Here is a 12,500-nt window from a genome sequence, read left to right on the forward strand (position 1 = left end):
TCTATGAAAATGTTTTTCGGTAAGTAAACGACCATGACGAACGATGTAGCTGATATTCACGGCGTAGTCCGATCCGATTTCGCCGGCCGCATTCATTTTGTGCCTCATTTTGGGTGTTTGATTAAAAAAGACGGCGCTGTCCGAGCTGCGGTGCTGATTATGTGCGAAAATGTGCCGTTTCGTCGAGAGACTGCGGCCGTGCACATGGCGAGGGGGGAATGATAAGAGAGATAGGCAGCCTAGCCGTTAGCGATTTGCGCATTTAAGCACGCGAGCAAAAGTAGTAGCAGCGCCATCATCTAATCCGGCAGCATTGCCACAGGTAGTGCGTGGAAGGGCCACGCAGCGAGTTTTAAAAGGGTATCTTTTGCCTCTTTTTTGAGAAAGAACGAGTTTCTTTCTTCGTCGCTCAAGCCCACACGGTTCTCTTCACGGTTCAACGGATAAACTTCTTTCCAAACATGTTAACTTAATCTGGAGAAGCGGATATATGGCGTCGAAAGGATGTTTTGGGTCACTTTTTCATGATTGATTGATTTAATCTAATTTAATCTTAAACCAAAAAAACCAAAATATTTTTAAAAAATTATGTTTTGTATGCTACATTGAACGCAACTCATCATGATTGTACGCAACATTGCATGCGCGAGAAACTGGGGATTTTCGTTCCAACCCGTGCCAGCAGTTTTGTCCGTTTTGAATTGGCCGTTTTCTTTAACGATTCATCCGGCAGAACGAGTTTTATCTTTAATTAGAGGCGTTTTGCTCGTTACGATTCGCCCAGGGTCCTGCTTTGTGCTGGCCGTGGTGTCCTGACCACCAAACCTGAACCTTGCCGTATACTTCGTGGACGTGGTCCTCGGTTTTGCTGTATTTCCTTCCATTTGTTGGAACACAACACTAGTTAAACGCAAAATAAATAGCTAAAGACCAAGACTCTAAATTCCATGTTGAGAAATCAACAAATCGTACGTGCAACACCAGACACATTCATGGTGGTCGTTTCCATCTCTTTATCGTTGCAGCTTCCAGCTTCGGCGAATTGTTTAACGAAGATGATCCAGTTAATTCCCTGAAGAAGATAGCCACCGCCAAGGAGAAACATGCAAGGTAAGTAAGCCTTCTCGCGGAATCGTTTTTATGGTTCAAATATGATGAGGAAGCTGCTCTCGATAGTTCAACCGCCAGTTTCGCTTTTTATCGGTCCCCCGTGGCTTTGCAGTACTTCACGGATGAATGATTGTGTGGAATATAGGCATCATTTCCCATTGCGCGGTATGTTGTTTGTGTTGTTTGCCATTCCATGGCCCGGCACCACTCAATGGCGCACAGGGCCAAGCAGAGCGCCACGGCAGAAGTGCACATTGCAACATTGTTGCATCGAATGGCCGACATTTTATGCGTACATTATGCGAAACAGGAACGGCATGCGGCGCGCTGCGACTGCCTCAACACACGATGAAGTTGCGGTTTGCTTTCTCTTTACGCTGGCCACACCAAACACCAGACCCCAGACCAGACCAGACCAGACCAGACAGGCAGTCCGGACAGGGTAATCTCGCGCGTCTTCGTCGCGCGTTGCATTGCGAACAATTAATGCGAAAATGCAGATGCATTTACTGAGTTTTGCCCTCAGATCTCTGTAGTGCTCGGTATACCGCGCGCTCTGACCTGACGCGCTCTGTTCTCTCGCTTCTCGCGGTTGCTACATTATTGCCTTGAATCGAAAAATTGAGCCGTTTTGATCGTACGGCACCAGAACGAAGGGGGGGAGGGTGATGATGTGGTGAGCAGAAAACGAGAATAACAGACATCATATCCATGATGCCGAGAAGGAAGGCAGACACGACGGCAGATCCCGACAGAGATCACACAGCAGACCGGAAGCGATTCCCAATTTGCCGAGACGGAGCGACGAGATGAGACACGCCAAGTCCGTCTAGACGATGGGATGGAGTGCAATATGCTACGGTCTCTGCTGCTGAGACGAGCGAAACGAAGAAGTAGAAGTGCACGTTGCTGCTGCTGATGCTTCTTCTCGCCCCACAGATCACGGTCTTGTATGGGGTTGTAGTTCTAATTCGTCCGTGGCAGCGAGACTGGTTGTGCACTTTACAATGCGTCTCGAGTTGTATGTTGAACCTTTTATTTACTCTGATTTTGGATGATTTTGGTCCTGTTGTCCGTGATGATTCGCGTTGATAATCGGAAAGGATCTTGATGCTGCCTTGCTGATCATGATTGACAAATCATCTTCAAGTGATTTGTGATTACAGTGACGAAATACGTCAATGACTGTTTTGCGCCAAGATAGCGCCACCACCGCAAGACAGCAAAGGATGCCGCAACGGACTCGCGCAGCATCCCCGGCCAGCAAGTGCGAAAGAGATGTATAAACGGATGCGCTTAAGTGGATGCAAAGTACACGCATACAGACGTGTTTGCCTGCACCAGAATGGAGCATTCGTTGGTTTTATGAGCGCGCAAAATCCAGAGATTTGAACACCGCCGTTTGCCGATGCGCCAGACGAGACGCCGCGTAGTAGCGATCCGCAACCGCCGACGACGACGACGACGACGACGATGATGATGATGACGACGTGGGCGCGCACTCCCCGCCACCCTCTTGCTGAATCTGTATCTGAAATCCGAGCCAGCCGAGCAGCAGCCAACACAGGGCCACCACCGGCGCAATCGTTTCGCGCCATTCTCTGCGATCCTTCCTTCGACCGGCAGCAAAGGGAAAAGGAAGGGGTTTGTCCGCCGGTGCTGCGTCTGGTTTTTGTTTTGCTTGGTTTTTGCGTTTTTGGGGTTTCGGCGGGCCAGGCCGAACCGATTTCTTCTTCATTTCTGCTCCACCGTCCTTTCCCACAATATAAATACGCGCAAATTCGAACATAATTTTAGCACGACGACACAGACGACGACTAAGACGACTGTCTAGACGGGTTGGTGGCCATGCGCGCGCGCCACGAAGACCACATTTCTCTTCGGGTGGCGGTTTTTTTAGCCGATTGTTTTGTTTTGTTGCATTTGTTTGGCAAAATATCTATTTTCGTGCACCACCACCGTAACGTCTGTGGCTGTGTGGTGTGAGTGCAGGATACGGCGCGAGTGGCGGAAAAGTCCTTGGAAAGGAGTAGGCCACCAGGAGGTTGCTTGGATTACATTTCTTTTGATTTCTCGTTGTGCAGAGTGTCGCCGGATTGAAGTGTTCCGCCAAGATCGAAAGGTCTAAGTGGGATTAATTAGTGTAAGTTGTCAATACTCCAGAAGTGTATGCTTATCGATGACAAATCGGAGACAAATTACTTTGCCACAAGCGCCTTTGCCGCTTTCCGGATTGCCTCCCGGAAAGACACCGCAAAATGCACCGTTTTGCTCTGTTGTTACATTGTTGGGAATGCTGCTGCTCCTCCTCCTCCTCCTCCTCCTCCGGTTGGATTCCGGTAGTATTGGTGGTGGACTGCTTTCTTTCGGCTTCTGCTGCACTCGCCTCACGTTTGGGGCGTATTCGTGCAAACCAAACAAACCATAAAACCTGCATCGATGACCAACCACCAATCCCCCGAACCCCCCTCCCCGTTATCATCATCCCGCGGTGCTCCTCTTCCCAGGGCGCGCAATGTCGTGTAATCCTCTGTGAAACGATGGTCCCTGGCACAACGAGAGAGAGAGAGAGACGATCGTTACGATAACGACGACGATGTCAACGCTGATGGCGGTGGGTGATGGTGGCGGGTGCTGCGACGGCGAGACACGAAGTGTCCACGAGCAGCAGCAACTTAGACGGGTGGGCAAGGGGCAGGTGGGAGGGAGAAAGAGTGCAAGAAGAACCAGACGAGGTCGACGGACTACGATGGCCGCTTTCGACGGGTTCCCGACCTACTTCAACGTGTCTGGCTCTGGTTCTCCCGCCGGGCTTCTCCCTTTTTCACCCCCTTCCATCTCTCTGTCTCTCTCTCTCTCTCTCTCTCTCTGTTGCTCTTTCTCACTCTGACACACTCTCACACATGGTCGGTCGGTCGGTCGGTCTTTCTCTCGCTCCAAGGGAGCTCTTTCTGCAATTTCATCTTTTTCCATTTTCCCCCTTTTTTGCGGCCGCCGCCGTCGCCAGCTGCTGCCAGCCACCCTGCCAGCCAGCGCCATGCACCGCCACCCCTTTTGGCGGAGCGCCATGGCCATGGCATCACCAAAGGGGCGCGCGCGCTCTGGTCACGGCTGGCTTGGTGTCAAGCACCACCACCACCCAAACCCAACCCTTCCCTTCCCGAGACATATTCTCACACAGCTACAGGACGAGGGGCAGCAGGGAGAGGAAGGGAGGCCACATGCAACGGGACGGACGGGGTGAACGCCGCCACATGCACCCATGTGATGGCTACGTACGAGGGAATGTCACGGCAACTTCTGGCCCGCTAATGAGACTCGCACGCACGCACGCCGGACAGTCAGCAGTGAAAGGATGTAACAAAGTAATTTACGTGATGGTGCCACGCATTGAAGTCCACAAATCGAACGTATCCTTCCGGATTATCACGAGGATACACGACGAATCGATAGACAATCTCCATCTAGCGCCTCATCATCATCATCATCATCATGATCATCATACTGGAAGAACAGGGACGCGCTCGAGGCACACACCCGGTACGGTTGATTGCGCGCGTCTGAGCTGTGAAAACAGGACCCTCGGGGTCTTTTCCACCGAACCCGGAAAACCGGCTTCCCGAGAGCTCTCCAGGACACCCTTCTTACGAATGGCGGCTGGCGAAACACGGGACAGACCAGTGCTTTTTGGCACACAATTATAATCAAATTTAGAGTTTAGCCCTCTTCCCGGGCGCACGAGAGAGATACGTAACCCTTCCCCGGGAAGTTGAGCAATAATCGCCCAAGGGCACGGTCGTTTCTGGCGGGCACACACCCTTTTTAGCGACGACTCGCCAGGGCTCAGAGGACCTCGAGCATATGCCGTCCTCTGGTGCTTCAGCTGATTCAGCAGCCTCAGCAAATATCGGGAGTCGTTCTCCTGTTGCCGAAGGTGCTTTCAAGTGTCACAATCCGTGTGCTAGGCGCGCGGACACTCTCGCCCAGAGGGCATATTTGTTTCTTGCGGTAAATCGTAAATTAAAAACTAATTACGACGAAGCGGAGGGGTCTGGAGTGGAATGCTTGAATTACGGTGGGCACTTCTTCTGGTTGATCCTTTTTAATGAGCTTGATGATGTTCGGGGTTCTTGGAGCTCACTTTGGAATGTCCCGTGTCCTTCTAAGTCAGTATCAGTCACAGTGTGCTGCAGTTAAGTATAAAATGCCTGCATCTCGCAGTGAATTGTCATCGAATTAATCGACGTCTAATATTATTGGTAGTTGGTTCACATCCTCGCGTAGAAGGTACGCCACTGCATCCTGCACCATCAGCTGCAAGCTAATGCTGTCGTCGAAGGGGGATCCAATTATGAGGTTCAATTTATTTTGAATAATAAAATTAAAAGTGCTGTCGAGGAATGAACAAGCACCCGTGTCTGTCTCGTCGTAAAACCGATTCGATTCCTCTAACAAACTATATGCATTCCGGTGCATTTGGAACAGGCATCGAGACTTGTAGAAACGGCGCAAAGGGGGGGCACACCGCAAGAGGGACCCCACGAGGACCGCTAGTTAATGTGTTGCATTGAAATTGTCCGAATATTATGTGTGTATAATTGTGGGTATAACGGTCATAAATGTTTTTTTTTCTTCTTCTTTTTCGTCGAGGCTCCCTCATTGATGGCAAGACAAGGTGGGAGGGGAAACCTTCATAAAATTGGGCATTTCATTTGTCCTTTCCTGCGTGTAACGTTCCTTTTATGCTATCTAATGGGTGCATTCCGAAGCGCACGCATGCTGCACATTGGTGCCCCAGCATAAGGGCGGCTCGGTAGTGATGGTGGTGCTGTTTAGTGAAGCATAAACACGAGATAGGCAACACTCCCCATTGCATATGTGCGTGGATTTTGGGCTCCGGGGTTTTATTAGGCTGTTTATGTTTTATTTATTTCTTTCCTGAACCCCGCCCGCCATCCTCTCCTGTGATGCTCCAGTGTATCTCTCCATCACTCGATCGACACACGTTGTCGAATGATGTCGAGCTTCTCGGTCGCTCGGTCGCAGTTGAAGGGGTCGTTAACATGCGTAGTTAATGTAATATGGAGAAAACACGCAGTCGTTTTTGTAAAGTGTTTCAAAGCCACAACAGAGACCGTTTGCGTGACCAATTTTCATATTTCAGCTAATGATAAGACATTTCTCTAACACGCTATCAATCGTATCGAAGTCATTCAATGCATTCAATGGATTAAGCACAAAGGATATACGAGCATCGTTATATTTCTCAACCAAATGTGTCTTGGTTCATTCACAGAGGTACATGTCCTCGCGATGGATGTCTGATAAAAATTTCTTATTATCAGTCATCCTGATCATGCCTCCAGCAACGTGTAAGCCCATTAACAGTCGTTATGCGGCAGCTCCTAAAGTATCCTTCGGGTGGTTGAACTTCTCGCTTAGCCAGCGAGCGATCCTCATTTGCCACAGATGGTGGCGTGTGATCGGGGCGCGATTCTGATGTTCCTTGCTGCAGGACGCGATGCTCTTACTAGTGGCAGATGTATCATGCTTTTATGTTTCTGCTTCTGTGGATCCGAGCTGTTAATTCAATTTTATAATTCTCCGGTACGAGGGACACCAGCACACTACGCACCTGTCGCAGACGCTAGGAAAAGGGTGCCTCAGCTCACCATTAACGATGATTTGAGTTTTTAGTTTATAATAACGAATTGCTCGTTCAAGGAACTCTCGAAAGTAGAATGGAATTTTCCGCTTTTTCGCTTTCATTGAAATGGTTTTCAAAATCGAAATTAAATCCTCCTGTCCTGCACCCGGTATTGCAGTGCAAAATGAGAAATGTTTGCAATAAACGGTCGGGAATAGAAATTAATGACCCTTCTTCCACTACACGCTCTCAGCTGCTGCCACCAGAGCCGATGGAGGCCCGCCGACAATTGCTTGATGTTGGTCGCGTCGCGCTGTTTGAGTTGCCATCGAAAGGGCAATCCTGGGCTTCGGCTACCGCTGGATCACCCCGTACACTGTTGCTGGCAATGACTTATCGAATCGGCTCATCCATCATCTATCATGGCGCGAATGGTTTTTGCCAAATGTACGAATTATTGGTGGTGAATGCAACAGCAGCAGCATCCTTGGCACCGGTTCCGGTGCGCGCCTACATTGACAGCGAGAGTCATCCCTCCTCGCTCCACGCTCTCTCACAGACAGCCAGATCCTTTGTCCGATTGGCAGGGAATGCCAATCGCTCCTGGGGTTGGACAAAATGAGAAATTGATCAGCTCGTGTCAGTGGGCAACAGATGGCGTGTGTGCTCGGAAAAAGGGGGGTGACACACACATGGTTCGTTGTCAGTTTTCCTCGATGTCCTCGTTGGTTCGACGCGCAAAAAGCACAGACAGCCCATCTCGTATCCTTCTTTTCATTCCTGCTGGTGCTTCCTTGGTAGATGCATCTGTAAGTTATCTGGAAGAAGGTGATCCAATTTGGTTCCCTCTGCGACCTTATCCGACCAGCAGCGATCACGGTGCAGCTCGTTGTGTGATGAAAAGATTATTTTTCAAAATCCATTGGTCCCATTGGTGCATCACGCCCTGTGCCGCCGGGACGCGAAGCTTCATCGACGCGCTCGCTAACTTTATTATAAGTTGCTCCATATCCTTAGATTGATTTTTAAATTAAGCAGCTCGCGTCTTAGTGGCCGCGCAAGGCGCAACTGTCGGGGACTTCTTGGCTCGCTTGACAGAAGACGATGGTGCACGGATAGAGGATGTAATTTAATTGAAAATTAGCTCCAATTGAGAAACACTTTCGATCCGCTCTCTTTCACTTCGCTTCCTCCTTTTCCTGCCTGAGATGCATCGTGGCTGATGCCGTGCTGTTCATTCTATCCGATAGGATAGAATATTCCTTACATCCTCGTTACATTGCATAGAGCTAAGAAAGATGATGCTGGATACGACGTCGAATATGACGGAAGTACATTTTGCTAGAGTGATTGATTCCTCATCCTAAAGCAGAATTTGATGTCGATTCGATCGGAGCGATGAGTTCTAATCTGGGATATTATGAAATAATAGTCGCAAATCATAATTCAGAATAGGACCCTTCCCGATTAATTTTCAATAGACTTCGTTTGCAAATTTTGAATTCGAAAAATGGAATCAGAAACAAAAATGCACAACCAAGCCAACCGATCGGCGTACGACGCTATATCCTCGAAACAGGATCTTAAGCTGCCTAGCTCAGTGTATGCGTGTGTGGTGTGCAGGATTCCATAAAGGATATGTTGGAAATTGGTACTGAAAAGCGCGATCTCATATATGATCACACAGATACACATGCATTCGGTCCTTGTACACGTCCACGAAGCGTCGCCTAATTGGAAAGAGTAAAATGTGATGCATCGGCGAAGGGCGCATCGGGTTCTTCGCTTTCTCCCGATGCATTTCCAATCGTTGGACGAGACGAGGGGACATCCTGCCACCATTTGGGACCCATGAGAGGTGGTAGAGGACGAGCAACGGGAGAACGCGAGTGTGTGCGTGTCTTTCGGTTTATGGTGATTGAGGACGAGGACGGAGAAGGGAAGGAGGATATGCTGAGCGGAGAGGGGAACCAAAGGTCCCAAAACCGATGCTCGGCATGACGCAGATGTTCTGCTTGTGGTGGAAAGGATGGCTGGATGGATTACAACACATCGCTCCGTGTTTTTATTGATGTCCTGTTCCACTCTCCGTTCCACTCGCCGGTCCCCCCGTTCCCTCGGTCTCATTCTTCAGCTGTCGCACCACACAAACACAGGCGCGTGTATGGTACACGCCATGTCCTACCAAAGGTTCCTCAGGACGACTTTCGTTGGCTTCTCGGGGACCCCTGGTTTTGGGTTTTTCGATTTACGTTTCCTTTTCCGCTGGTCTGTTTCTTCTAGACTTCTACTTTTAAGTCTTTTCGTGCCATGATTCCTTGGAACAAAGCATATGCGTGGTTCGTTTCTGGTGTTTTTCCTGCATGTAATTAGGAGGGTTTTGTGGACGCGTGCGCGCATCACACTAATGATGCACCCGTTTTCCACGCATTCTAATGCATTATGCATAGGAGATGGTGAATTTCAAATGACAAAACATTAAACCTCCTCTTGTGATACTTTACAGAATACCATGCATGTCTGTTAACTGTATTTTTATTGAGAGATGCTAATTTTAATGACTTATTTATCTTCTGGGAGATGTTTGTGCGTCCTGCTTTGGTCGTATTGGAAATGCTTTATTAGCAAATCGACAACCAGCCATTGGTTGCCAGCTAAAACGGCAAATAGTTTTTATCTATGGCTAATAGTGTCCTTAAAAATCGAAAAAAAGTGTTCTCGAAAGTTAGAGCGTATTTATGGCATAAAGTAGCAACAATTAATTGGTTATAAATTGCAAAAGTTGAAGAGCGGAAGCATACCTACTCAAGCATATTGCATAAATTAGACGTTCGATCGATCGAATAATAATCGTATTAATAAGCTCCTAACCTTATTTTAATCGTGTTCGCTCTCAACCCACCGTTATAATCGAGGCCAAACACAACCCCCGACACTACCACCAACCCAAAACGGATATCACAGGCGGCTAACAAACTATCCAAGCGGAATATAAGGTTCTAGACACACCGTTCTCCGTCCGCTGCTCTACGAGTGCTGCATAAATTAGAAATTAATTTCTTTACTTTAATTCCGCCGTTGTTGTATTTCTGCGCGCGTGTGTCTGTGAGGAAAGGGCGCCACGATCATTCCTCACGTGTCCTAAAAATAATCTTCCTTCACGTGGGGATTTTTACTCAATTTGGTTTTATTTCCTCTACGCCCGCGGCAAGATTCCGGGTCGAGGGGTTGCAGGTTGCAAAAATGTTGATACTATCGCGAATATCAGGACAACAACGATGTCGGGAGGGGGGCGCGATGAATGAAGAGGTCCGTGCACGATGCACGAAGACAAATTTGCATACATTATGAAATTATTAAATAAAATTTATTTACCGCCAGGGTGCCGTTTAAATGCTGAAGCATAATTTATGGGAGGCGGCAATTTACTTCCGGGATAGAGAGAGAGAGAGAGAGAGAGAGAGAGAGAGAGAGAGAGAGAGAGAGAGAGAGAGAGAGAGAGAGAGAGAGAGAGAGAGAGAGAGGGAGAGAGAGAGAGAGAGAGAGAGGGAGAGAGGGTGTATCTGCGTCTGTCTGTAAAACGGAATATGATGTCGAAACAGTGGCTGCTGAATGATAGAAGAAGAGGGTGTTTTGTGTCCTGTGCCAGACTAGTGGGCCCTATCTTACAAGCACACCAAACGCTCAAGGGGGAATCTTTTACGTTTTTCCATAATAAAACAATTTTCCCTCTGTGCGTTGGTCGTTTAATGTTTTGCAATGTTTTGAAAATAAGGCAAATGATGAGACATTGAGTTTTCCATCAGAATCATCCAGGAGCTGGTGATTTAAATACCTTACTTTTACATAAACTTCGCATATCAACATAAATTTAACTCGAAAAGTTACATAAAACATACAAATATTGATTGAAGTTTTAAATACTTGTTTTCTTAAATACGCTTGCTATTTTCTGCGTTTTATTTCAACGACTACGAGGCTCTTCTAGTGATCAGAGCTGCATAAACGAACCCGCAGGCGACAATCCTTTGGCCTTCATCAACATCTCATTATTGTCTAGACGCAGCAGCTATTGTTTCTGGGTCTGCAGTGGCAGAACAAGCAACAACAGCATCCTACCAGGCCCATCAGCGACAAATTCATTTCCGTTTTCATTCCACCATTCACTCCCACTTTTGGTGATGGACAAAGAAATGGATGGTGATCTAGCCAGCAACATAAACGTTTTAAATTGCCTGTTGGGTCTGATACGCTGCCATTGGATCTACTATCAAATTTACCGTGACACAGACACACTCCTTCCTTTCCATATGATGTTTATGTCCACGCCAGAAGACGCAAAAGACAATCTCATGGAATCGAGGAAATTATTCGAAAGAATTAAAAAAGCTCAAATCCTGGCGCGACAATTTTGCGATCCAACAGTGACCCTGGTAAGGATCGGCGACAGGCAGCTGGTCGGTACCCATTTTCAGCAAGCCAGAGAGAACTGTGCTATCCGTCTCTGATCTATTTTTCATTGCATGTGTTGGAAAAGTTCGAATACGAACACGAACAATGCACTTGTGTGTGAGTTTTGTGAGACGTCAGGAGGGGGAAATTGAAACCTGAAAGGCACACTCTGGCTGTGCAGGAAGGGACAAGGTGACGAAGGAAGGCGGAACACGAAGAAGTCCGTCTTTCCCTGCTTGCATTTCACTTGCAGCTGTCGCTTGCTCATGTGCCCCGGGAGCTGAAGAGGCCACAGAATGTTGACGCTTTCGCACGTGCCTCTCTCATGGCGCTCCAACAGCCATCGCATCGCGTTTGGTCTTCGAAGGATCTTCGAAAAGGGCTGTCAAGGATTGAACAGACTTTGTTGAAAAACGTCGTGTTAGGCAGCAACCTTTTCATTAATAAACAAGAAAGAACGAACGAATCAAAGACGAATGTGTTTATGAAGTGCATTTAATGTTGAACCAGAAATGTCCAACATCGTCCAGGCAAGCGTCTTCATCGCTTTTGATTCTTTACACCACGACGCCGCCCCGGCGAACCTACCACCTGTGCTGGGTCAGAGTGACTTCATCCACAGTTTACCCACTTTTTTATTTCACCATTTTCGTGGGGGGAATCCTTGAATTCTTGACGGCCTGCGGTCAGCTATGCTTCCAATTCGTCGGCGACAGCTGCAACAACCCGGTCGCTTCATGGGGGCAACCACCATCGCGAACACATGCTCTGCCCGATGTGTTTGACACGTGGCCATCGACGAGGTGGGTTTCAAGAAGCAACATGAAAAGGAATGATAGAGACGCGCTCCATCCACTATGCTACTTTTGTAAAGGATTTCTTTGTAAAGGATTGATCTGTAGAGTTTACGATTTTTTTTAAAACTTGATATGTTTAACCAATTCGTAGAGATTCATCTCAAGTCAGCTCGCTTATTTTTCAACCAAAAGTAAAACCTGTTGGCGCCTTCCATCGATCTGCCGGTGACCACTAGCAGTTCGCTGGGCAGATGTTTCTGGATATTGAACTTCTCGAGGCTGCCCGTACCTCCCAAACACTCTTCCAGTTTCCCCTTTATGGTGGATCGCATGACAGTACACATATACCTACCATCTGACAATCGTGAATAAATCGTTCGAGCCCCCGTGGCAGCGTAAGAGATGTGTCTGGAGATCGAATCGGCGGAAAGTGTGCCACAACACGGTGTGCACACACCGATACACCGGTCAGGGCACGTGCCTTGCTCTTTATT

At 48.0% G+C, this 12,500-nt stretch overlaps 1 protein-coding gene across 6 annotated transcripts in view; it reads left to right on the forward strand.

Annotated features, from left to right (window-relative positions):
* LOC126574007 (serine/threonine-protein phosphatase 4 regulatory subunit 1-like) overlaps positions 1–12,500 on the forward strand; it is an 83,426-nt gene that overhangs the window by 1,288 nt on the left and 69,638 nt on the right. For all 6 annotated transcript variants that reach the window (XM_050233906.1, XM_050233908.1, XM_050233907.1 and 3 more), the window contains exons 2-3: positions 1–19; positions 1,026–1,110. The exon at positions 1–19 is cut by the window's left edge. In XM_050233906.1, coding sequence (XP_050089863.1) covers positions 4–19; positions 1,026–1,110 — 101 coding nt within the window. In that variant the 5' untranslated portion in view covers positions 1–3. The remainder of the gene's footprint in view (positions 20–1,025; positions 1,111–12,500) is intronic.

Source organism: Anopheles aquasalis, chromosome 3 (assembly GCF_943734665.1).
Source record: "Anopheles aquasalis chromosome 3, idAnoAquaMG_Q_19, whole genome shotgun sequence".
NCBI lineage: Eukaryota > Metazoa > Arthropoda > Insecta > Diptera > Culicidae > Anopheles > Anopheles aquasalis.